The sequence below is a fragment of the Trichosurus vulpecula genome, chromosome 2 (assembly GCF_011100635.1).
Source record: "Trichosurus vulpecula isolate mTriVul1 chromosome 2, mTriVul1.pri, whole genome shotgun sequence".
In the NCBI taxonomy this organism is placed as follows: Eukaryota; Metazoa; Chordata; class Mammalia; order Diprotodontia; family Phalangeridae; genus Trichosurus; species Trichosurus vulpecula.
In genome coordinates this window covers 165,640,852-165,668,299 of record NC_050574.1, presented here as the reverse complement: position 1 = coordinate 165,668,299, position 27,448 = coordinate 165,640,852, and the positions used below count along the sequence as shown (strand labels likewise).

The 27,448-nt window shown below is 37.4% G+C and overlaps 1 protein-coding gene across 3 annotated transcripts in view; it reads right to left on the bottom strand.

Moving 5' to 3' along the window:
• The window catches only part of FAM118B (family with sequence similarity 118 member B), a 60,377-nt gene extending 36,454 nt beyond the window's left edge, over positions 1-23,923 (bottom strand). The window contains exons 1-4 of one of the 3 annotated variants that reach the window (XM_036742480.1): positions 23,852-23,923; positions 23,648-23,701; positions 11,742-11,834; positions 2,445-2,697 (exon numbers count right to left, since the gene is read on the bottom strand). In XM_036742480.1, the coding sequence (XP_036598375.1) occupies positions 2,445-2,697; positions 11,742-11,834; positions 23,648-23,670 (369 nt within the window). In that variant the 5' untranslated portion in view covers positions 23,671-23,701; positions 23,852-23,923. Of the gene's footprint in view, positions 1-2,444; positions 2,698-11,741; positions 11,835-21,521; positions 21,742-23,647; positions 23,702-23,851 lie in introns of those variants that run through there. The other 2 variants (XM_036742482.1, XM_036742481.1) reach the window with 2 other exon arrangements.
• Positions 23,924-27,448: the final 3,525 nt, after the last annotated feature.

Sequence of the window (27,448 nt, the reverse complement as noted above, 5' to 3'; positions counted from 1 at the left end):
TCTCACACCTGGACTACTGCAACACTCTACCAGTAGGTCTTACTGCCTAAGTCTCTCCATTCCAGTCCATCCATCATTCAACTGCCAAAGTGATCTTTGTAAAGTACAAGTCTGACCATGTTTCTGCCCTCTCCCCCCAATTCAATCAATTCCAATAGTTCCTTATGGCCTCCAGTATAAAATAGAAAATCCTCTGATGGCTTATAAAAGTCCTTCAGAACCTAGTCCCTTTCTATCTTTCCAGTCTTCTTAAATCTCATACCACCCCACATACTCGGTGATCCAGGGACACTAGTCTTAGTTGTTTTCTTGAAGATGACACTCCATCAGTCACTCTGATCATTTTCCATGTCTGTCCCCCATGCCTGGAACTCTCTCGTTCTTCATCTCTGCCTCCTGGCTTCCCTGCCTGCCTTCAAGTCTTAGCTAAAGTCCTGCCTTCTAAGAGAAGCTTTTCTCAATCTCCCTTAGGGCTAGTGCCTTCCTATAGCTGGTTATCTTTAATTTATCTTGTACATATCTTGCTTATACATAGTACTGTGAGGTTGCCTCTTCATTAGAATGCAAGCTCACAGAGACTATCTTTTCCTTTCTTTGTAACCCCAGAGTTTAGCATAGTGCCTCGCACATAGCAGGTATGACTCTTTACAAACCTTAGTCTTTATATCATCTCAATGCCAGTAAAGACTATCCTCATTTTTAAAAAAGAAAATGAATAAAGAAGTGAAAAAGGCCCAAAAGCACAGTCAATGAATAATAAAGTAAGAGTAAATAACTTTATGTGCTTCTCTTTTAGGTTAAACTTAAAATCAACACAACCTCTCTGCCACAGATTTTCAAAAAGGTTTTTCGCTGGCAACTAATTTTACAAGGAAAAAGGGGCTGTATTTTCTCATTTATAAATCCATCTGACAAAGTGAAAAATAACACATTCTATATCTTTTGCTTCTTCCAGATATTCCGCATTTCTACGCAAGTGAGTCCTGATTTTCAGGAAAGCAAGGCAATCAATTCTAATAGCTCCTTATGACCTCCAGTATAAAATATAAAATCCTCTGTTTGGCTTATAAAAGTCCTTCAGAACCTAGTCCCTTTCTATCTTTCCAGTCTTTTTAAATCTCATACTACCCCACATACTTGGTCATCCAGGGACACTAGTCTTAGTTGTTTTCTTGAAGATGACACTCCATCACTCATTTCTGGAGTTAGTAAACTCAGTACTAGCCAAAACAAAACAAAAAAAAGCAAATCACATTACCTCTAAAGTTGTGAAAAGGTGCTCATTAAGCAGAAAAAAACAAAACAAAAAACAAACATGGTTCTTCCTCACCTGTAAAATGGTGAGAATCTCTCTGTATTAAGACTTCTTTTGTATGGTTCTTTTTTTTTTTTTGGAGTGGGGAAAGCAGGGCAATTGCGGTTAAGTGACTTGCCCAAGTCACAGTTAGTAAATGTGTCAAGTGTCTGAGGCCGGATTTGAACTCAGGTCCTCCTAACTCCAGGGCCAGTGCTCTACTCACTGTGCCGCCTAGCTGCCCCTGTATTAGGGCTTCCTAAAGAGATTTTGGCTTGGGTGAAAGAGGTATACAGTTTATATTGAGTGCTGAAAAATCAATACGAATCATCACTACTACTGGAAAAACCCAAAGCAGTCACTGCATTGATATCAGTAAAGTGATTTTAATATATAAAAGACCATGCATTTTCAAGACTACGCAAACCAAAATGGGGTCAAGATAAACTATTATAGAAGTTCTATATGTAGTAACTTACTGAATAATCTCAGAATCTCAGAGTTAGAAGGGCTCCCAAAAGCCACCTAATCCAAATTGCACCTGAGCAAGAATCTCCTCTACAAAACGTAGCCAACCATTCTTTGTTTGAAGACCTCTGGTGAAGGGAATCCACTATCTCCTGAGGCTAAACATCTCTGGTTCCTTCCTTGAGTTTCTTGAACATTTTAGTCATCTTCCTTTGGATAACCTCCAATTTATCAATGTCTTTCCTAAAATTTGAGGCCCAGAAATGAACAGATGTGGTCTGAAGAAGGCAGACTACATCAACTGTTACCTCTCTAATTTTATACTATATCTATTAATGAAACCTAAGATTACATCAGTTAATTTGGCTGGGTTATACTATAAACTCATATTGAACTCACAATTTACTTAAAACCATCAGATAATTTTCACATAAACTATCTAGTCATGCCTCCTACATATTACACTTCTAAAGCTGATTCTTTATCACTCAAAGGTAATACTTATATTTATTCCATCTAATTATATTTGCCTCAACATTTTAGCTTCTTGATATCTTTAAGAATCTAGTGGCTATTGATGTGATTAAGCTTTATCAGTTGCAACTGGACAGCTTTGCTCTCTAGTGAGAGTACCACTAAGGGTTTTGAGAAGTGCAGAATGTCCAAGGATAGGGACACTCACAGGAGACAGTTTCTGGATAAGGTCATGTGCAACATGGACGAGGTTCTTGTCTTCATGGAGACACTTCTGAAACTTTTTGCTCTCTTCATCTTCAAGGAGATCAAAATCAATAGCAGCATCTAGCAGGGCCTGAATTAGTCCCTTCCATGATTTCAGAGCTGGAACTTGAGGTGCAACTGCAGCACTGATGCCTGTTCCAATCACAAGCACAAGTTCCCGGGGTTTCTTGGATTTTAAACTTGGGAGCAGCTTCCTGTAGAAAAAAGCACATTTGAGAAATTTGTTTTCCTAATGCACTGGCCTGAGAGTGTTACTCCTCTAGGCAAAAATCCTCAGGAGTTTTTGCCCAAAGTATAAAATACAAATTCTTTCGGTACTTCAGGCCCTCCTCGCTCTGGCTCCAATTTACCTATTTTAATTGATCTTACACTATTCCCCTTTATGCCAAACTGGAGTACTAGCTGTTCCCCAACTATATCCTATATTCTGCCTAACTCTCAGGATGTGTCAGCTGTTCACTCAACACCTTTCACATCTCTGCCTGCTGAAATTCTTGGCTTTCAAGGCCCAGCTCCACACTCTCCATGAGGTTGCCCTAATCTACATTATCCTCAAAGTGAAAGTGATTTCTCTCTCCTCAAATTTTCATAGGGAATTTTGTCTGGCTCTCTCTTTTGCCCTTATCTCATTCTACCCTGCATTCTAGTATTCCTGCACATGTTACATGCCCCCATTAGGTTCATGCTCCTTTAGGGTTACAAAGCATTTTACATGATTTATCTCATTTGATCATCCTGAAAGTCCCATGAGGGAAGAACTACAGTATTATTATCCTCAATTTATAGATGAGGGAATTAAGGTTCAGTGAGATTAAATGATTTGTTCCTGGTCACAGAGCCACTGACTGGCTTTGAATTAGTTTTCTCCTGACTCCAAGTTCACATTCTCTCCACCATGCCATACTATGTCTGACATAGCAGTACCTTGATATTAAACACTTAATACATTTTTGTTGGATTGAAAAGACCTTGGTCAGATGGAAAAAATGAACTACTAAGAGTACAACTTTCACATAAGCTAAAGATGATAAATACTAATTTCTAAAACATTTCACTCCAAAGTACATGAGGCAGAGCGGAATATCAGGAAAAGTGTCTGCTAAAAAACATAGCAACAAAGACCCAGCTTTAGGAATTAAAAGTAATCCTGAAGTTGACTCTCTCCTTTATATCATTCATACTTTAGACAAAACAAAAAGGATAAAGATCTCAAAATTATAGTTCAGTAGGGTAATATAGGAATATATGACTTTTAATAAACAGAAAAAAAGTAACACAAAAGAAAAAATTAAATTTCAAGAGAAAAAAAAACCAACCCTGTGACCTAGTTCCTTATTAGACACCAGACTGATAAAGTCATGGGGATTTTAACCCATATTATGTTATAAGGATCTTGAAGGAAAAAATAATTAACCTTAGGATAAAGATGAGAATAAATTTGCCTCTACTGTGTTTATGGAATCCAGAATGGAGGCTGAGAAGGAATGGGAATTACTAAGGCTCTGAAAGAACTGAGGACTCACACATCTGATCAAAAAATATGTGCTGCATAACAATACATTTTTTCTAGGGAAAGCAGGCAGAATCTGCCTTGAAACATACAACAAACCAATTTACTAAACATAAGAATAACAGCTTTTTAGCTGGGCAGATTAGGACCCTAGTTACATTGCAATACACTTCTTACTCTAGGATCTCAAATATACAAGGCTAAAAACTCTCTAAAGGCCAACTTGCCACTTAATTTTTGGTAAAGGCACTTTTATCCAAGAGGTCTTCTCCCACATCTTTTCCTAAATTATAAGAAATGAACAGAATTAGAACTTAAACAACGACTACATACATAAGTTATAGAATTATAGATTTTGAGCTAGAAGGGACTTTAGAGACTATCCAATCCTCTCTTTACGGATGAGAAAACGCAGTGAGTTTAAGTATCTTATCCATAGTCACATAGCTAATAAGCATCAGAAGCAGGGTTTTCTGACTCCTAGTCCAGCTCTCTATCTACTATCTCACACTGCATAGGGAGAGATGGGAGCATAGTGTGATATGGTCTGATAAACTAATTTCAGAGTTAAGGATAATAGCGGTGAACAACTTGGTATTGAGATTAACTTGGTATGATCACTGCTGTATGTGATGGAGTCAAGGGATAACCTGGGAGAAGGTTATGGGAGGAACTTCCATGGGAGAAGGAAAGGAAAAAGATATAAGGGTATAAGTCAGAAAATTATAAGAAAATCTTGTAGGTGATGGGGAGAGATGTGTACTAGTAAAGTATGTCAGTGGTTGAATTTGAGGGTGAGAAATTAAGTAAAATCTGAAGAACAATACCCAGGACCATATATGGCTAAAGATTCTAGGTTATGAGAAAACTATATTCAAGGTCAATTAAGGAAAAGCAATGAGGATTACGGGATAGAACCCGAAGAGGTAGGCTCAAGAATGATGAGGATAAAGTATTTGGCAAAGATAATGCAGATTGAAGGTACAATAGACAGAGTGGTGGGCCTAGAGTCAGGAAGACCTGAATTCAAATCTGGCCTCACACACTTACCAGCTATGTGACCCTAGGCAAGTCACTTAACCCTGTTTGCCTCAGTTTCTGCATCTGTAAAATGAGCTAGAGAAGGAAATGTCAAACCATTCTAGTATTTTTGCCCAGAAAACCCCAAATGGAGTCATGAAGAGAAGGCAAGGTAAATAAGAAAAGGTAAATGGAAGACTCAGAGGGTTAAACTAATTAATTGACAGCATGAATTGGTGGGTTTTGTTGTTGTTGTGAAGTCAGTCTCATCCCACTCTGGGTAACCCCACCAGTGAGTGAGGTAGGGCAAACTGCTGAAACAGATCAGAGACTACTGTAAGGTGGATGTGGTCTTATAAACTGTTGAGATGAAGGAAAGGGATCTGAATGGCTGTCAAGTTATTAAGAAGTGATAAATGGATATAAATATTTTAGCTAGGTGTTTAGGGTTGAAGGGGTAAATATCTTTTTAAATAACAGATTTTTTAAATAACAGATTCCAAAAACAAAATTAAAATCTCAACCATTATAGAGAATAAAAGAACTTGTGCAATTACAAGTGTTGTATTTCTGTTAAATGACTGTTATATGTTCCAGATGTACGGTGATCTTTCTGGAGGAGAAGGTGAAGGGACTTGAAGAATACCTTTCTATATTGCAAGCTGTGAGGAAGAATAAAGGATTCCTAAAGGAAACAGAAGTAAAACTTTGATGGGGAAAAAGGGTCCTGAGATGGACAAAAGAAGACTTGACCTTTATCAAAATGAGAGAGTGGAAAGGGTTACACAGAGGAGAAAGTGAATGAAAAGGACAGCTGTATAATTAGAGCTTAAAAACAGATTTGAGACTCTTCTTTCAGAAGAGAGAGTTGGATCTTCTGAGGAGAAAGAAGTTGCTTGTGATACCAACAACGATATAACAGAGCCAGAGAAGCTATCAGGTAAGAGATGATTCAGTAAGAGTCAGAGGAAAAGCAGAAGAGGAATAGTAGTCGGTGATTCCCTGTTTAGGGGTAGAGAAGCAGGTATCTGTTAACCTGATAACAATAGAAATGTCTGTTGTCTTTTTGGGGCATATGCACGAGAGATAACAGAAAATCTCCCAAAACGTTGCTCTAAACAGATGACAATCCTTCAACTTTTGGCTGATTCATGTTGTCACAAATGATACTTCCAGAATGAATGTAAAAGGTACTGCCAATGATTATAAAGCTTTTGGGAAGAAATCAAAGACCATGGGGCACAGGTTGTATTCAACACTGTTCCAGCGAAGACAAGGGATGCAGAAGAGAAAAATTAAGTCGGAAAGTGAACAGCTGGCTAATAAGGTAGTATCTAAAAATAGGATTTAGATCATGGCTTACAATATAGGACTGGCAGAGATTCCTGGCCAGAGAAGAAATTAACCTAACACAGGCCGGTAAGAATTTTCCAAGTGTTATATAAATCTAGTCAAAAGGGCTTTAAACTAAAAAAGACGAGGAAGAAGATTGCTTATGTATATTCCCTAAGTTACATATTATAACGAATAGTTACAAAGGAAGAATAACAAATAAGGAATCTAGAAGTTCATAGAAAATATGATACAAGAAGGGAACTCAAACCCATAGTCTCAAGTGCCTGTTCACAAATATCTAAAAATTAGGCAACAAATGGGAGAAGCCAAATTCCTAATACAAGAGGGCAATTTGACTTCACAGTTAAAGCTGGTGAGATGTAACCCAAGATGAGACTATGCATCTCGATGGGTATATCTTACTCAAAAGAAACAAGATGGGTAAAAATAGGGGTATTGTATGGATATTAACAAAGTATAGTCATATGAGGAAATAGGCCAGGAAGTATGACACAGAAGTTTTGGAGTGGTTAAAAGGAGAAGAAACAAAAAATAATTTTGTCACTGTAACAACAAAATTGTCCTGTACATTACAGGAGACCTGGATAGAAAGAAGAATTAGGTGAAGTGATTTGGAATCAGATCACAATTCTGGCATGGAGGTATAACACAGTAGTGATGAGGGAGTTCAATTATATCCAGATTATCTGCTGTGGCTTTTTCTCTCTGCCAAAAGCAAAGGAGCTAATAACTTCTTGACTTGCCTTAGTGGTTATGTTGTTCTTCAGAAGGTGGAGGAAGCAACAACAGAAAATTCTATTTTGGATCTTATTCTCACCAATAAGGATGTTGGGGTAGAAAGAATGAGAATCTTGGGGCAGGGAGAGGGAGGGCATGGGAAGAGATCACTTCTTCTAGAGTTTGTGACAGAGAAGAAGAAAGCCAGACATAGTCTGACATGTATTCTATATACTGGGAAAGCAGATTTTAACGAGGCTCAGAGGAAGGAAGGTAGGTTCCCAGGGACTAAAATGCTTTAGAGGAAGTCAGCCCAAGAGAGATGAGGGATGCTTGAAAATTAAATTCTGAAGACATAAAGGAAAAGAATTCCAATGTGAAGGAAATATAGGATTTATGTAAAGATACCAATGTGAACAAACAGAAAACTCACTAACCAACTTGGATTTTAAAAGACATATATCAAACTAGCAAAAATTATTTTATAGAGGTAGAAAAAAATAACAAAATTCATCTGGAAGAACAAAAGATCAAGAATATCAAGAGGAATAATGAAAAAAATTGCAAAGGAAGGTGGCCTAGCTGTACCAGATCTAAAACTATATTACAAATTGGCAATCATCAAAACTATTTGGTACTGGCTAAGAAAAAGAGTGGTGCATTGGTGGGATAGATTAGGTACTTAAGACACAATAGTTAATGACCACAGTAATCTAGTGTTTGATAAACCCAAAGACTTTAGCTTCTGGGATAAGAACTCACTATTTGACAAAAACTGTTGGGAAAACTGGAAAACAGCATGACAGAAACTAAACATAGACCAACATCTCACACTGTATATCAAAATAAAGTCAAAATAGGTACATGATTTAAACATAAAGGGTGATACCTTAAGCAAATTAGGAAAATAAAGAATGGTTTACCTGTCAGATCTATAGAGAAGGGAAGAATTTATGACCAAATGAGAGATAGAAAACATTATGAAATGCAAAATGGATAATTTTGATGACATTAAATTAAAAAGGTTTTGCACAAACAAAGCCAATGCAACCAAGATTAGAAGGAAAGCAGAAAAATGGGAAGCCATTTTTACAATAAGTATTTCTAATAAAGGCCTCATTTCTCAAATAAATACAGAACTTAGTCAAATTTATAAGAATACAAGTCATTTCCCAATTGATAAATGGTCAAAGGATACGAACAGGCAGTTTTCAGATGAAGAAATTAAAGCTATCTATAGTCATATGAAAAAATTATCTAAGTCATTACTGATTAGAGAAATGGAAATGAAAACAGCTCTGAGGTACTACTTCACACCTATCAGGTTGGCTAAAGTAACAAAAGGAAAATGATAAATGTTGGAGAAGATGTGGGAAAATTGGGCCACTAATGCACTGTTGGTAGAGTTGTGGTATAAGAAGGTAATGGAACACTATTGTGCAATAAGGAATTATGAGCAGGAAGAGTTCAGAAAAACCTGAAAGACTTACATGAACTGATGCTGAGTGAAGAGAGAAGAACCAGGAGAACATCGTACACAGTAACAGCAACACTGTGCAATGATCAACTATGACTGACTTAACTCTTCTCAGCAATACAATGATCTAAGACAATTACAGAAGACTCATGACAGAAAATGTTATCCACATTCAGAGAATGAACTATGGAGTCTGAATGCACATTGAAGCATACTATTTTCACTTTTTTTTTGGTGGTTTTTCACTTTTGTTTTGTTTCTTCTTTCACAACATAACTAATGTGGAAATGTTTACATGATTCCACATGTATAACCTATATCAGACTGCTTGCCATCTTGGGGAGGGAAGATGAGACAGAGGGAGGGAGAAAAATTTGAAACTCAAAATCTTATAAAAAATGAATGTTGTAAAAAAAAAAAAAGAAAAAATATAAAGAAGACGGAAACAACATTTGGTAACGGAAGACGAGTAGCATAAATGCATGACAGAATCTAGTAAAAATAGTATCAGGAATGATAAAAATCAGAATAAGTTCAGGCTTGTAAGGGAAGTTATGGATGGCAAAAAGGTTTTGTTTTGTTTTTTAAAGCTCTGTTGGGAGGGAAAGGAGGATTAAAGAAAGGATAGGACCTTTGCTTGGGGTGGACAGGCTGATGATAACTGACAAAAGAGAGAATCTGTTTTCTCTTCCAAGGAGAATGACCTTTACACTGGAAATGACAGAACAAAAATGACTAACAGTGAGCTGATACTGAAAGGAATTCCTAAAGTGATAAGATCATAGATCTATTTGAATATTTCTCTTCTAAGATGACTTTTGCACTGGAAATGACAGAACAAAACATTTCTATTAGGGAGTTGGTATCTGAAAGTAAGGAGATACCTTACTAGCTACCCTGGTGAGTTCAAGTCAGTTGTTCTAGATGAACTACATCTTCTAGTCCTGAAAACTGGTAGAGATGATTATTGAGCCACTATTAGTGATATATGAAAGATCACAGAAATCAGAAGTACAACATAATTGGAGAAGGGCAAACATTGGCCCAATTTTTAAAAAAGGGAAGAGAAAGAATCTGCCAACTAAAGGTCACTCACTGAACTTCACTTAGATTCTTGGAGGGTCATTAAAGAGATGGCTGGTGAAAATTTGGAAGGGAAGTGGTAATGATAAAGGGCCACCATGGCTTCATAAAGAACAGGTCATGCCAGACTAACTTCATTTCTTTTTTTGATAGGATTACTAAACCAGTAAATGAGGGGAATGGTATGAATATAGTTTACTTAAGTTTTAAGTAAATTAGATTTATAAAATTATGTTGTACTATTCTTGTGGAGAAGATGGAGAAATGTGGATTAGATGATAGTACAATCAGATGGATTCAAACTATGGCAAGAGGTCTCTAGTAGAATATCACAGAGATCTTAATGACTTGAGTAAAGGCATAGAAGATATGTTCATCAAATTTGCAGATGGCACAAAACTGGGTGGGATAGCTAAGACAGTGGATGACAGAATTGGGATCCAAAAGGATAACAGGCTAGCATTGGGCTGAATCCAGTGAGATGAAATTCAGTAGGGCTAAATGTAAAGCTTTATTCTTGTGTACAAAAAATAAGCTCTAGGAGCACAAGAAGGAGGAGGAGGCATAGAAAGACAGAAGTTGTTTCAGAAAAGATCTGGGGTTTTGGTGGATAGCAGACTCAATGTGAGTTAACAAAGTGAAGTAGCAGCCAAAAAAGCTAATGAATTCTTGAGCTTCATTACAAAGGGGATAGGGCTTCCATGAATAGAGAAATGATAGTTCTACTGCTCACTGACTTTCAGATCTCATCTTGAGTACTGTGTTTAGTCATAGGAATCACAATTTAAGGACACTGATATGACAGAAGAGTATTCAGAAGAGGGCAACCAGGATGGTGAAGGACAAGTCCATGATATGAGGATCAGGTGAAGAATTGGGAATGTTTAGTCTGCAGAAAATAAGACCTAGGGACCTGTCTTCAAGTATCTGAAGGGCTGGCTGTCATGTGACCAGGGATAAACTTGTTCCATCTGGCTCCAGGGCAGCAGAACTGATAGCAATAGCTGTAAGTTGCAAAGTGGTAAATTTAGGTTTAATGTCAGGAAAACCTTTCTAACAATCAGAGCTGTCTAAAATTGGAATGGTTTGCCTCAAGAGGCTGTGGGTTCCCCCTTCTTGGTGGTTTAAGGAAAGGCTGGACAACTACCTGTTGAGAATCTTAAAGTGGAGATTATTCTGATATGAGTTGTTTTAGATGTCCACAGAGGTCCCTCCCAACACTCAATTCTGTAACTACCTGAGTTAAGGTTGATGTATTGGGAAGCCAGGGTATTTGAGAGAACATCAACATACATATTGAAGTCCTTATGTAAAGGACAAGGATTGGGGTAGAGAAAGACTGATTCTTGAGAAAAGAGGGCCAATCATTAAAGGTCCAGTAGGTATCTGCCACGAAGGTTTAGATAGGATGATATATTGTGATGAAATGAACCTCAAAGGAGATGTTGCTGAGTTCTCTTCCAAAGTGTAAGTTAAGTACCTGGTATACTAATAATTTTTTTTTTACCCTACAGAAGAAATGCTTGCCTACCCAAGAAACTGCAACATTTAATACAGTGCTGAGGACACTGTAATTTTTGGAAAAACAATGATTGACTAAATTAATAAGGGAGCCTGGCAAAACAAGCTGGAATTCCCTAGAATTTCTCTAAGGTTCTAACAAGTGGGGTGTTCTCAAATGGTCTCACAGTGGTCTGGTTTTGGGCGTATCACCTAGAGTTTGGGGAAAAGAACTGAGCTTTCTCTACTGTCCCTGCCTCTATTGCCTTTCTCCCTGATTTAGTGAAACATCAAGAAGGCGAGCACATTCCTTTTAGTCTTGAGAAGTGTGGTGCTGGGGTAAAAATCAACTACTACTGTCACTAGCTCCTTCTCTCCCTTTACCTGGTCATGTAAAACACAGTACCAAAATAAGGGTCAAGTTGAGGAATCATCTCTGCTTTGATAGCTTTTGACAACATGAACTGGATGAAAAATCAAACATGCCAAGTAGATGCAACATGAACAGGTTGCTCTTCTGCATCAGACAACAATAACCATTACCTTTGTTCTCGAGGTTCTATTCTCTTCCTTACCTGGGTTTTTTGGTGGGGGGTGCTCCATCATTGAAGAATCCAAAAATATTGTCTATATCAGAGGGCTGGCTCCCTGTAGAAGCCATCCAGTTTCTAAAATAGATTAAACATAGGAACTAAGACATGAAGGATCAGATCAACCCAAAAGCACGCCACTGAGAAATCCAGGGATAAACATATGCCAGATTTCAGAAGTGTTACTATTTTGGAGGTTTTACTGGGTCTACCCATAAACTTTTGGTAGATTAGGTCAGATCTTTTTCTGAACCAAAATTGCCTCAAATATTCCAAATGAAAAAATGCATAAATTACACCACAAATTCATTGAAAGGAATAGACTTCTTTGAAACTATAGAATTTTTGAGTCTCATGATACCAACTTATCTCTGTTACTTAAGGGCCCAATTAAATTCTGGCAAATGGCCAGGATCCACAAATATTCAACATTCTGCCAACCTTAAGACTTCTGGATATGCTAAAAGTCCCCAATCAGGCCATCTGTTAACAGTTAAAGAAACCAGTAGGTCAGGAATAGAATGGTCACAATATACAAATTGGTTACTCCTAAGACAATACCCAGTTGCTAGATAGTTACATGACTATACAGACCCAGGGATAAGTCTCCTTAAAAAAAAAAAAAAGACTGGGGCAGCTAGGTGGTGCAGTGAGTAGAGCACCAGCCCTGGAGTCAGGAGGACCCGAGTTCAAATCGGCCTCAGACACTTCACACATGTACTAGCTGTGTGACCTTGGGCAAGTCATTTAACCCCAATTGCCCTGCCAAAAAGAAAAAAAAAAGAAAAGAAAAGAAAAGAAAAGACTGAATATTTAGTTGGTTTCATATGCTCTTCCTTCCTCTGTAGTATACTATACAGATGTTGTCAAGTACAAATTGCAGAAACAAATCAGTAATTTACATAATGAGGTAAGTAGAAAAAACAGGTATGAAAAATCACCAAAGAAGCAAAATTTGGATATATTAAAATAGTTTAAAGTTGATTAAAATAATAACAACAATAACAACTTAGGCAAATTGCTAACATGTTAGGGGTTGATACTTACACAATGGGAACAATATTTTTGCTGAAACATACAAAATATAGACAATCTAGGCCATAGTACATTAACCCTTTTAATATTTTTAAGACCATTATGTTATTGTTAATCTTTTAAATAACATTACTTTATGCTTCTGGGTTACTGAAAGCAGTGGAGTAAAAGCTAATTAGGCCCTATCAAACCACATCAATCAATACATTTATTAATCACCTACTATTATATGCCAAGCACTGTGCCAGGTCCTGGGGATACAAGTACAAAGAATGATACAACTCATATTCACAATCAGCTTATATTATAAGGAGGGAGAAAACAACTGCATATAAAAACCATATATAGTATAGATAAAAAGTGAATAACAAATTAGTTCAGCATAAGGTAGTTTGGAGAGTACTCACTAGGAATTGGTGGGGATAAAGAAAGGCTTCATGAAAAAGATTGTGCTTCAGCTGCATCTTTTAAAAAAAATGTTATCACTGTTTTTCTGTTTCTTGTATCACTACAGTATCCCATGTATATCTCCCCTTCTCTAAAAGCCATCTCATATGACAAATAGTACTTTTTTTGGAGGGAGAGAAAAAAAAAGGCAGCACAACTGATCAACACATCAAGAAAGTCTGAAAATATGTATAATATGTAACATCTGTGGCTCTCCCACCTCCTAGAAGGGGTAGGTTGGGGATATCTTCTCAAAACTCTTCATTTGACTGTTAATTGAACTTTATAATTTTTGTTACATTTACTTTTAAATTTTTTGGTGTGTTGTTCTTTCCATTTACATTGTTGTAATTATTGTGTATGTTGTTTTCTTGGCTCTCCTTACTTTACTCTGCATCAATTTATTAAAAGCCTACTACGTGCCAGGCACTGTGCTAAGAGCTGGGGATACAAAAAGAGGACAAAGATAGTTCCTTCCCTCGAAGACCTTACAACATTCAAAATAAATATATACAAAGCAAGCTATATATATGATAAATAGGAAATAATTAACAGATGGAAGGCATTGGAATTAAGAGGGATTGAAGAAGTAGTAGTAGGTGGGATTTTAGTTGGGACTTAAGCCAAGGAGGTCAGTAGTTGGAGTGGAAGAGGGAAGAGAGCTCTAGACGTAATGGACAGCCTGACAGAATGCCAGGAGCTGAGAGAGGGAGTATTTATTAGAAAAGGTTCTAGTGCAGGGGTGGGGAGCCTGTGGCCTCGAGGCCACATATGGCCCTCTAGGTACTCAAGTGCAGCCATCTGACTGAATCCAAACTTCACAGAACAAATCCCCTTAATAAAAGGATTTATAAAAGTTGGATTCAGTCAAAAAGTTGTACCCAAGGACCTAGAAGGCCACACGTGGCCTCAAGGCTATAGGTGCCCCACCCTTGTTCTAGTGCATCACCATCGTTGCCTTAGTTGCATTTTAAAGACAGATATTTTGAAGTGGAGGAAAGGTAGGAATGCATTCCAAGTGTGAGGAACAGCCGGTGCAAAGACAAAGTGAGGAGAGGTGAAGTGTCGTGAGCAAGGAACACAGAAAAGGCAATTTGACTAAACTGCTGAATACAGGAGGGAGATTATGTCCAATGATGTTGAAAAGAGGTTGGGGCCAGGTTGCAAATGGCTTTTTAGTTAAAAAGAAAAGTTCATATTTTATCCTAGAATCAATAGGAAGCCACTGGAACCCAGTGACTGGGTAGCGGAATCACACAGTGAGATTTATCACTTAGGAAAATTACTTTGGCTACAGTGTATGTGATAGACTAGAGTGGTGGGAGAATTAAGGCAAAAAAGAATGATTAAAAGGCACTGTTGCAATAATCTAGGTGAGAGGTGATGAGGACTCAAACTAGGGTGGTACTTATGTGAATGAAGAGATTGGATGTGAAAGGTATGGAGGTAGAAAAAGCAAGATAGGACAATAGACATAGGTCATGAACTAGGAACTGAGAGTGAGTAACACCCTCAACAGAAATAGGGAAATCTGGAAGGGGTGGAGTTTTTACAGGGAAAAATGAGTTCATTTTGGACATGTTGGGTTTGTAGTGTCTCTAGGCCATCCAGTTTGAAATGTCCAACATGCAGTGGGTGATGGGGGACTGAAGCTCAGGAGAGGCACTAAGGCCAGATATTGATCTACTTACTTATCTCCTCTCTCTGACAGTCATCTGCATAGAGATGATAGTTAAACCCATGGGAGCTGAGGAAGTCACAAAGGAGAGATAGAGCAGAAGAGAAGAAGGCATGGGTTAAAACCTTGGGGGAATACCTACTGTTAGGGAATGGTTAGCCTGAGGATTGGTCATAGATGAGAAAAGAACAGAATAGAGGAGTGTCCCTGAGAAGGGAGTGTCCAGGAAAAGGTGGTCAACAGTGTCAAATGCAGCAAAGAGGTCAAGAAGGATGAGGCCTGAGAAAGGACCTTCACATCTGGCAATTAGGATATTACTGGAAACTTTGGAAAGAGTAGTTTCAATTCAGGTGGGTGAGAAGTGAGAGGACAGGAAATAAAGACAGCAAGTTTAGACAAGTTTCAAGGAGTTTGGCTGAGAAAGGTTAGAGATCTATGGTAGCTTGAGGGAATGGAAAGGTATAGTGAGGATTTTTTTGATGGGGAAAACTTAGGCAAGTCTGAAGGCATTCAATAAGGAATCAGATAATAGGAAGAGGGCTTGGTGACAGATGATCACTTGAAGACCACCCTACTTACACTCAAAAAGTTTCATCTGTGGAAGATTACCTAAGAGGTGATCAATTTTTGTTTTGATCATAGCAACTGATTAAATTTGATCAATACTTATTGATGATCCTAAAATCCTACAAGATATGGCCATGCTATCCCCTCCTTGTACAATTAAGTTCAGTGGCTCCCTGTTACCTTCAGGATCAAATATAAAAACCCTCCATCTGGCTTTTAAAGAGCTTTATAACCTGGCTGCTTTCCAGTCTTCTACACAGTCTCTAGGATACAGCCACACTGGCCTCCTTGCTGTTCCTTACACATGACACTCCATCTCCAAACTCTGGTCATTTTTACTGGCTGTCCCTCATGCCTGGAATTCTCTGCCTCCCCATTTAAGTCTTCCAGCTTCCCTGGCTTTCTTCAAATGCCAGCCAAAATCCCACTTTTACAAGAAGTCTTTCCTAATCCTTAATTCTAGTGCCTTCCCTCTGATTATCTCCAATTTATCCTGTGGAAGGGGAAAGAAGGGGAGGAAGAGGAAAAGAAAGGCTATTCATAGGTTGTTTGTCCTTTGTTCTTGAAGAGGACCATGACATCAGGAAAATGATGACATGACTTGCGGTCGACTTTGATTTGAGTGAGGGAGGACTGTGCAAGGCCACCAGCCTCACTTTCTCCTCCCGAGCCATCAGGGTCCAGTGGCCTGATATTCACCAGGACACACTCACTGTGAGTGAGGTAACACCCATTCAGTGAATAGGCCTCTTTAAGAAGTTAACCAAGGGATGGCCCCTTTAATCAAAAACTCATAAAAAAAAAATCAAACTGGGAGGGGAAGACCCTCAGGGTTCCTGGCCAAAAGAGAAACAGTTACTACACAGTATTTACATTCACTCTGTTCTAGGAGGGCAGGGACCTATTGTCCAATCTATGAGCTCCAGAGTGAGGTGGGTTTAAGGCTTGGTTTTTGAGAAAGAAATCTAGCCCATAAACCCAAAGTAAAAGAGGCAGCCTTTGTCAAAATGTACCTTCCAGGTAGGGGAGGGCAGGGGAGGGAAGAGGCTACCCACAGGTTGTGTTTGTCCTTTGTTCTTGAAGAGGACCATGACATCAGGGAAATGATGACATGACTTGCAGTTGATTTTGATTTGAGGGAGGGAGGGAGGGAGGGCTGTGCAAGGTCACCAGCCTCACTTTCTCCTCCCACCTGGCACATAGCAAGCACTTAAAAATTTGCTGACTTGACTTGGTTACAAGGAATTTATATTTTACTAGAGGATAGGACATGTACACAGATAAGTAAATGCTAAAGAATTTGAGAAGGGAAAAAATACTAATAACTGGGGTAGAAGAGTCACAAAGATTTAGCCTAGCAGGTGCCATCAGTCTTGAAACAAATTAGGTATTCTGAGAGACTGAAGCCAGGTGGCAGCACTTTAAGGGCATCAGAGATAGGCTGTGTGAAGACTGGAAATGGTATGTTGTGTCCAAGAAATAGGTTACTAGGTTTAAGTGGAGTAGATGAAGAGGTGGCAATCTCTATTAGTGGAGAGACTAGTCAAACCAATGAAATCAAAGATGTTTTGAAGTTCAAAGATGTACTGTTTTACCAGGAAGTGATTAGAATGTTTCTCTAATATTATACTGAAAGTCAATAGGAACATAGAATTCACAAAATCAGAGAATTTTAAAGCTGGAATGAGCCTTAAGTCCAACCCATTCATTTTAGAGATAAACAAACTGAGGCCCAGAGAAATCATACATACTCACTAAGTATAGATTTATTCCAACAAAACGTTCTGCTGAGTGAGGTAAACTATTCAGTAATATTTTTCTCTTCAAAATGTGTTATTTACCACATAGCAGAATCTTCCCAATAGTTATAACCACTACTCAACTAACTTTATATGATATATCTTAGTTGAAGCCACAGCCTATATTTAAAATATGCGCTTTAGAGTGGAGAAATATGATGACTGATAATCTGTTACAAAATAGTACATCAACTTTTTTTGAGTGGGATACTTTAAAAAAAACCAACCTAAGTACACTTAGCTAGTATACACATGTATATTGTTAATTTTTTCTTCCTTTAAAATATTGTAAAAACTCATTACCTGAAACCAGGCTGAGTTCCCTGCCCATCTACTACTTTAAAAAGGCTTCGCAGTCACTGACCTTGATTCTTTTAAACAGATAATAGCATTTTGCTACTTCAAAGTATGCTCTTAGTTTCTAAGTTATTTTTAAAAGATTTAGAATCTTGACAAATGACACACTATTATTCTTTTCTTTTGTTCTTCTATGCATATCTAGATGGGAATGCCAGGACTGATGTCTTTGGATTACTTCTACACAGTGCTTTGTACTTAGATCATACACAACTGAGAGCTAAGATCATTTTATAATGGTGGTCAATCATTTAGGAAGATTGGATGAACTATTTTTATTCTCTTGATGATAATCTCTTGCATTTATCCCTGTCATATTCTATCAATCACTACGAATCTACCAACATCCAGACCCAGCTTGCAGCACTTCCAGTGAAGATATAAGGCTCCTTTGCTGGAGTCCATTCCTGATAGATGGCCAAAGTATTTGAAATCTATTACTGCACTTATGCTGCCTGATCTTTCTTTTTGTTGTGCCATTTGGTTAAAAAAGGTTGTTTTTCAGTTAACAAGTATCCATTTTCCCTTCTTCCCACCTCTGTTCTGCCTACCTTGCATGTGTTTGTGTTACATATGTTTTGTTTGTGACTATGTCTCTCTTGCCCAGAGTGGAAATGCAGCGACTACTCACAGGCTCAATCCTACTGCTAAGCATGGAAATGCTGATCTGCTTCATTTCCTTTTCCTTCATTGCCTTTCCTTAAGCAGCTTGCTGGCCTACCCCTTCACTATTGGAAGATTCACCACACTGGTGCTGGACTTGGTGTGGTCACCTGATTGACTTTAACCCTACTGTAATTCAGAACTCCCAAACTCAAGTGAACCAGCCTCAGCCTCTCTAGTAGCAGCAGCAGGGACTACAGGTATGGACTAGCACATCTGGCCTCCTCCCTGACTTTTAGGGGGAAAAAGAAAGGCAAAACAAAACCCTGGTAATAAATTGGCAAAACAAAACAAATTCCTACACTAGTAGTTTCAAGAAAAAAATAATCTCATTCTTCATCATGAATCTATCACATGTCAGGAGGGGGATAGCATACTTCATCTTCAGTCTTCTGGAATCATAGCTGTTCATTACATTCACCAGCATTCTTAAGTCTTCCAATACTTTCTTTATAATGTTGTTTTCCTGATTCTGCTCACTTCACTCTACACATTATTCCATACAGGCTGTCTCAGGTTCTTCTGAAACTATGCTTTCTCTTATTTCTTATGGAACAAAAGAATTCCATTATACACATATGGCATAATTTGTTCAGTCCCCAATTGGTGGATACCTACTTCCTTAGTTTCTAGTTTTTTGACACCACAAAAAGAGCTGCTCTAAATATTTTTGTACATGAGTTCTTTCCCTTTTTTCTTTTGGCTATCAGCATCAGTGTCTTCTCAACATCCACTACTCAACTAACTTTATATAATTTACATCTTAGTTGAAGCCATAGCCTATATTAAATAGTAGATAGCTGTGGTATGAGTGAGTCAAACGGCATGCAGTTTAGTAACCTTAGAGGATACAAAATTGCATTTCAGAACCGCTAATATGGTGTCATTTGTCATTAACAGCTAACCAGCACAATAATTTGCTACAGACTAAGAAAATTTAGTTTGGTTTATATTTTCTGACAAACTTCAAAGTTAGGATGTTTCATGTCTCCTCATTTACGCTGTTTATCAGAACTATTTCAATGTGCCAATACTACATTCAAACACCCACACCCACATACCCATTCTAGATGTTCAGACAACACCTCTCCTTCAGCTAACTGAATAACTCCCAGAACAGTTATACAAACTCAAATATATTCCTAATGGCAACTAAGATTAGATCATATTTTATTTCTTTCATTGTGTTTCTGTTTTCAGAAATAATGTCATGTGCTTTTTTCTCCTTCCTTCCCTGTTAAAGATTTCACCTTAAAAAAATACTGCAATTATTCCTGAACAACCTCAGAGCTAATCAGGAAAATTATATTTAGATTTCACTGGGAGTAACTATTAGCATTCCTATTGCAATACTTGATTCTGCCTTTGAGAAGTTTTGTTTTTGTGTAACTAAAGTAAAATTCAACGGCATTTCTAGATAACAAGAAAAGACAAGAAGAAATAATAAAAAGTGAAATCCCATTCCAAACAACTACAAAATACATAAAATTATCTGGGGATCAATCTCCCAAAGCACACAAAAGACATGAATAGATTCAATTACAAAGTGCTCCTTAAAGAATTAAATAACCTAAATAGCTGAAGGAATATTCAGCGCTCATGGCTAAGCCATGCCAATATAATGAAAATGACAGTGCTACCAAAATTAATTTACACTTTTAATGCTGTATCAATCAAATTACCAAGAGGAAACTTCACAGAGCTTGATAAGAAAAAACAAAATTCACTTGGAAAAACAAAAGATCTAGAATGTTAAGGGAAATGGTGAAAAGTTAAGTAAAAAGGGAGAACAGCACTTCCATACTTCAAACTATGTTATGTGTACAGAAGCAGTTATCAAAACTATCTGGTATTGGTAAAAGAATAGAGATTGATTAATGGGAACAGACCAGACAAAGGAGACTGAGAAAAAACACAACTCAATAACCAACTATTTGATAAAGTAGAAAACATAAATTACCTAGGGAAAAATTCCCTATTTGATAAAAACTACTGGGACAACTGGATGGGAGTCTGGCAGAAATTAGGCATGGAATAACACCTCACACCACATTCCACAATACACTGTAAACAGACACGAGACTTTAATATAAAAGATCACACTATTAAGAAATTAGATCATGTATCTCTGGCAGCTACAGGTAAGAGATATATTCTTAACTAAACAAGAAATAGAGGCATTACAAAAAGATCAAACAGATAACTTTGATTACTTGAAACTTAATGCTTCTAGGAAAAGAAAGGAAGTGGTTGAATGGGGAAAAAACTTTTATGTCAAATTTCTCTCATAAGGGTCTGGTATCTAAGATATATAAATAATTAATAGCTAGCTAGCTAGATAAGATGAATAGCCATTTCCAATAGATAAATGGTCTAAGGACATAAACAAATATTTCTGAAAAGATGAACTGCAAAGTGTTCCAACCACATTAAAAAAATGCAAATCAAGATAACACTGAGGTTTTGCTGCATACCTTACAAACTGGCAAAAACAGCAACAATCATTGTTGGAAGAGGTGTGGGAAGACAGGAACATTGATAAATTATTGGTGGAGCTGTGAAATGGCACCATGACTTTGGAAAGCAATTTGGAAGTATACAAATAAAGTGACTAAATGTTCATACCTTCGAAGATGAGACTTTATTACTGGGCTTATACTCCAAGGAATCTATCAATGAGGAAAAAAAAGTCCCCACATACTCCAAAATATTTATAGCATCACTTCTTGTGATAGCTAAATAAGAAACAAAATAGATACCCATTGATTGGTGAGTGGTAAAACAAATTGTGATACAAGAATGTAATGGAATACTACTGTGCTATAAGAAATGATGTGTGTGATGAAGATCCATACGAACTGATGCAAATTAAGTAGAGCCAAGAAAACAATATACACAATGTAAATGGAATGACATACCAAAAAATCAAAAGTAAATGTAACAAAATTAAAAGGCTCAAGTGGAACTCAAATCAAAGGAGATGAAAGGTCCACAGAAGTTACATGTTACATGTGTTTTTAGACTTTTTCAATGTATCAATCAGCTGTGTTGACTTTTTTTTCCTCTCTAAAAGTACTATTTGTTATATGGGATGGTTCTTTGGGGTGGGGGCAGGAGGGAAAGATACATGGGATATTACATCAATACCATAATATAATAAATATTATAAATATATAAATAACATCAATAAAAACTAATAAAAATAAAACAAAAACTTACCTATGGCTATATATTTCCAATTACTACTAAGCCACTGAGAAATCCTTCAAAGGGAAGTACAAGATTATAAATAAGCCAGACACTTGGTAAATCCCAAGAAAAAGAGCAGCAACTTCATTTACATATTTTCCTTTTCTTTTTAAAGGTCTCAGATTTTACACAAGTTGGTGTTTTTGTATTTTAAAATTCATCTACTTGGTAGGAAATGAAACTCACATATCTGATGAGGGAAAGGGAGAAATCAAGGAGAGTCTTTCAGGAATAACATACTAATAAATTCAGGAATTAGATAAGAAAGAAAAGGCTATGGAAAGACTTACATGATCTGATGTTGAGTGAAGGGAATAGAACCAGGAGAACATTATACACGATTACAGACATACGGTATCTCCAATGACTAACTTTGATAGACTTGGCTCTTCTTGGCAATGCAAAGTTCTGGCACAACTCCAAAAGACTCATGATGGAAAAAGTGATTCACATCCAGAGAAAGAATTATGGAATCTGAATGCAGATTGAAGCAAACTATTTGCTGTTTGTTTTTGTTTCTTCTTTCTCATGGTTCATTCCATTGATTATAGTTCTCCTTTACAACTTGACTATTGTGAAAATATGTTTAGTGTGAAGGTATATGTAGAACCTATTTTGGATTGCATGCCATCTTGGAGGGGAGGGGGAGAAAATTTGAAACTCAAAAATGTGAGGAACTGAATGTAGTAAACTAAAACTAAAAATCAATCAATTAATTAACTAATTTTAAAAAAAAGAAAGTAAAGGCTAGTTATGTGAGTAGATGAAATTATATTTTACCTGCAAGCTGGGGATAATGCAAATTTTAAAATATGTCGTTCTAAGTCCTATCTATATTGTGATTATGCACATACACATACACAAGAGCTGACAAACTCTTGGCATAACCTAAATCAGATTAAAATGTAATTGGGAAATGTTTAACTAAATAAAACAATGGTACAACAAAGATAATATTAATTTGTGGGTTCCTAAGTCAACAGGTGGGCCTGCAAAGTTCCATCCCTATTTGAGTTTGACCCCACTGATATAGATTACACATGTGAAATGGCTTGAACAATGTGGGCTCAATTCTAAGAAAGCAGAATCTGGCTTCTCTTTCCACTTTGAGGGAGCAAGGACTACGACTAGCCTGCTTTTCTTATCTTTAGCTATATTCCTCTGAACTTGTTTATGCTATATTTATATTTTCAATTAAACAAGTAATTAAGATGTAAAAAATGAATTAAAGCACAAGTTTTTTTTTTGTTTTGTTTTGAGAGAGCAGAATAATTTAAATGGGGAAAAAAGTTCACAGTGATGGCATTTTTCCAGGAAGGACAAACACCTTGGAAACGTGCTATACATCCTGCTTTATAGGGAACATATGGACAAAGGGCAAATTTCCAAAAAAAGGCATACTAAAAATAATTAATTAAAAAAGTGGTTTGTTTGACCTGCATAAATACTACAATAGGAGTTAAGCATCAAGGAAGAGAATGATCACCTTCCAATTTAGAATGAGATTAAACTGCTCTCAGGAGTTCCTGTTTACTTGGGGTGGGCACCTAGGATAGGGTGCTATATACTCTCAGGACTCAGCAAGTTTGTTTATAACTAGTAAATTGTAGGAAACATTCTATTTTAGTAACTGGACAAATTCCATTTGGTTTTACACAACAGATACCTGTATGTGTTAAAATGGTCTATTTTAGCTTTTGCATCCACCCTTCCCCCCACCCCATCCCTCCTATTCCACCCCAACCACATTAAGAATTGTTTCTAAATAAAAAGATACCCGTATTTTAACTTCACTGGGTCTTATGCCTGGGAACAATCCCCGCATATTTCTAGTCATTGAGAAAGATTTTTCCTAGTTTCGTCTTCAAGTTTTCTAGTCTTACCAGGGTCCTCACTCATGCTAGGTCCCTAAGTCATACTCTAGATTCCTAAAAAGATGTTTCAACAATTCTCTAATAACACAAATGCCAGGGAATGATTCTACTGGTTTCTGGTATTGCTGCAGCAAAGACTGGAAAGATCTGATCAAAATGATGAAAAAGAATGACCTAGAGAGAAAAGGAGCATGTCTCTACAAATTGCTATAAGAAACTTACAGTCCAAAGTCCTGAGACCCCATTCTTCCATTGGTGTAATACTGTATCTGCCTCCTGTCAGAGAACAGATATAGTTTGTAAACGTGAATTATAAGTTGCAAAGATAAACTGAAAAACCATGCTCACAGAGATAGCTTGTTTCTAAAAGGAAGCATAAAGTACCCAAATTCAAATATGACTTGGGATAGGAGTTGGTGATTTTACCTTAAGAAAAGTGATCACTTCCCTCTTTGTCACTGCTTCCCCTCCTACATTCCTTCAGAGAGGGTATTTCCTAAAAATAAGATATGTTGCTAAGGAAGCAGACTTTTAACAAAAAAAAAAACCTTCTTTATTAATATCTTCTGTCTTTATATAAATAATTTTTCAGCCTTGGCTCAGACTGAACTTTCCCTTGTGACAAAGAAAAATAATTAAGCAAAAATAACTGCATCTGAAAATGTATACAATAGTTTACACTACTGGTTCCCCCAACTTTCTTCCGTGAAGGTGGAATCATGATACTCTTCTCTGGAACTTTAACTGAGTTTCCCAATACTCAAGAATTCAATCCCTTTTTTAGTAATCTTTTTGTTTACATGGTTGTAAAAATACTGTGGTTTTCGTTATGTTTATTTTACTTTACATCACTTAATATGAAACTTTCCATATTTCTATGATCTTCTAATTCTAATTTCAACAATTAAATCTGATAAACTTAAAAGTGATTACCAGCCAATATAGGAAATAGCAATTTTTGGAGAGATATATGGGAAGACTTCTTCCTTCTTAAACGTCCTTGTATAAGCAGAATTTGAAGATGGAAGGGAAGACTTTTTAGCTATCTTGCAAGTCAAAATGGTTTCATTTAGCCAGAATATCAAACCCAATTTCAGCCTTCTATTGCTGCCTTAAATTACATTCAGTATAAGTAACATTAGAATTGACAGTTAGTAGCACCCTGAATTATTTTTGGGACTAAAGAAGAAACAGGTGTAAACTGCAGAATCAAAAGTAACATATTTAAAATTCACCCTGACAAAGACACAAGCCACATTTTTCACCAAGAGAAACTTCTCCCCACAGAGTGTACATATAAACCAAATTCTCAAATGGCTGGAGGCTTAATACCATTAATTTCAAAAGGCAGAATACTAAAGTTTTTGAATCTTAGAAAGATACACAGTAGATCAGCTTCGTATTTTATCAAAATTGTAACCAAAAAAAAGAAAGACAAATATTTGGCAATATTAATTTATGCAGTAGTAATTAAAATTCTTTTTGTAAGTGAATTACTGCTATACCAATTTATACTTTTATTACTTAGTTTTAATGCTTAGAGTTTTTTCAGCTTTTAAAAAATGTTACTTTTATTCTGCACTTAAATACTAACTAGAGAGTATTTCTGATGAGGGCACAGTCTCTGGGAACCCCTTGAACCCTTGAACTCTCCTTGAATCTTGCCACTCGACCTGGCCTTGGCCTGAGGCTATAACCATTAAGCCCAAATGCCTACCTTGCCCAGTCCTCTATTGTCCAGGTGTTTCCCACCCTTAATCCTGTTTCCCATCCTTAATCCTGATCAAAATATCTATACCCTAGCTCTGTTACCCCAGCCCTTGATGGGTTGTCATTTCCATATGGCCTTCAGCTATTTCCCCCACCCTGGAGTCTGACCTCGTCCTTAAGTCCCTCCCTAGACCCCTCTTCTGATCACCCCAGACCACCCCTTAATCCCTCCCACAACCTTTGTGTATATAATCTCCATCTTGCCTCCATGAGGGTGGTCAGAACCAATCTAGCTCAGATGGGTCTGGCCCTTTTTCCTTACAGGCGTCGCAAGGGGTGGGATCTCTTGGGGCAGGCTTATTTGGCTAACTCTTAATAAACTTTATCCCTTCCCTTGGCTGAGAAGGCTTGAGTCGAATTCTTTCGGCAGGACCCGGCGTGTCGGTACTTTGGGGTGTCAAGCACCTCTCACCCCAAACCCTCATCATTTCCATTTACACACACAGAAGGACTTTTTATGATACCATGAATCTATTTCATACCATTTATGTGTGTGTGTGTGTGTACACACACACACATAGTCTATCTATCCTTCCCATTGCTTTCAAAAATATTCTGTTTGTGCTTCCTTATAAATTTCTTTCTATTCTCTTCTCTGCATTTAAAAATGTTAATTTTTTTTTTGCATCATCATTGCTAATTTCCCACTTCTCACATTCTTCACATTAATTGAGAACAAAAAAAGGAAAATTAAAAACCTTTTTTAACAAACAAGCATAGTCAAGCAAAATGAATCTATACAGTGGTTATGTCCCAAAACATAAGCCCCTGCAATTTGTGTCCATTATTGCTACTGCTCTGTGTTACGGGCTGCCGAAGCCTCGTAACTATGCTCGGGGTTTCCCCCAAGCCCCAGGCCTCTGCCTAAGCAAAGGACCTGATCTCGCGGACAATGAACGGGGCGGGAGCCGAGAAGATGGTGAAGGACTCCATTTATTATTTCAGCAAGCAGCACATTTATATCTTTAGTGACGTAGGTACAATCTTTGGTTATGTGGGTGAAGGACAGGTAAAACTCTATACACCTGGGTAACTAGGACCGCCCCAACTCCGCCTACTCTCCTCCCCTTCTCTTCCCTGGCTACCCGAAGCTCCCTGCGGTCAGGCAGTAACCGGAAAAGAACCGGAAGTTCCACATGCTCTGCCGGAGAGCTGGAAGTTCCACGTGGTCAGGCAGGCCCGGGCAAAGACCTGGGATTGCTAGGGAGGCAACAAAGGCGAGACCCCTCCTTCTGGCTCCACCCACATCCCAAAGCCCTGAGTTTATCTCAGCAGGCCCCTGGGCCTGGAGGTCCGAGGAGGACAGGGCTCAGCTCTAACGCGGCCCGCAACAGCTCTGTGAGAAGGTGGGTAAAATGCTTCATCATAGGTCCTTTGGAAACATTCAGTGCTTTGATCAGAGTTCTTGTCTTTCAATGTTGTCTTCTTTACAATATTGTTGTCCCTGTATAAATTGTTTTCCTGGTTCTGTTCACTTCACTCTATATCACTTCATGATACTAAGGAATCTTTGAGAATACATCTTTTAGTAATTTCTTAAGGCACAAAAATATTCCACTGCATCCATATACAGTTTATTCAGTCACTCCACAATTATCTAAGGGGCAAAAGCTAAGGCACCCCATCCCCTCCCTCCTTTTTTTTTGCAAATAAGTTTTTATTTATATTCTTAGGTTTTTTTAAAACAATATCAGAACTTTCTCTGCAAAGGAGTAAGGAGGTAATATCTTCCCATATCTTTCTTTTGTAGCCATACTTGTTCTATGAAATTTTCCAGCATACACTTCTGATTTTTTTTGGTTTCTTTTACATCGTTGTAGTCAATATGTGTATAATTTTCTTGTCTGCTGACTTCATTGTAGTAATTCATGTAAATCCTCCCATGATTCTCTATGTGTGTCATATTCATCACTTCTTGTTGCACAATAATATTTAATCACATGCATAGACTGCAATATGTTTAGCCATTCCTCAATCTATGGGTATCTATCACAAAAAATGCTGCTATATTTTGGTTTACATAGGGATTTCTTCTTATCAATTGTCTCTTTGTGGTATAAGTCTAGTAGTAGAATCCCTGGTGAAAGAATGAGAACAGTTTAATTCCTTTCTTTGCTTAATTCCAAATGGCTTTCCAAAAAGGTTGTAATAAATTCATCTGGAAGGACAAAAGGTCAAGAATATCAAGGGAATTAATGAAAACAAATGTGAAAGAAGAGGAGCAGCCAAACCAGATTTAAAACTGTATTATAA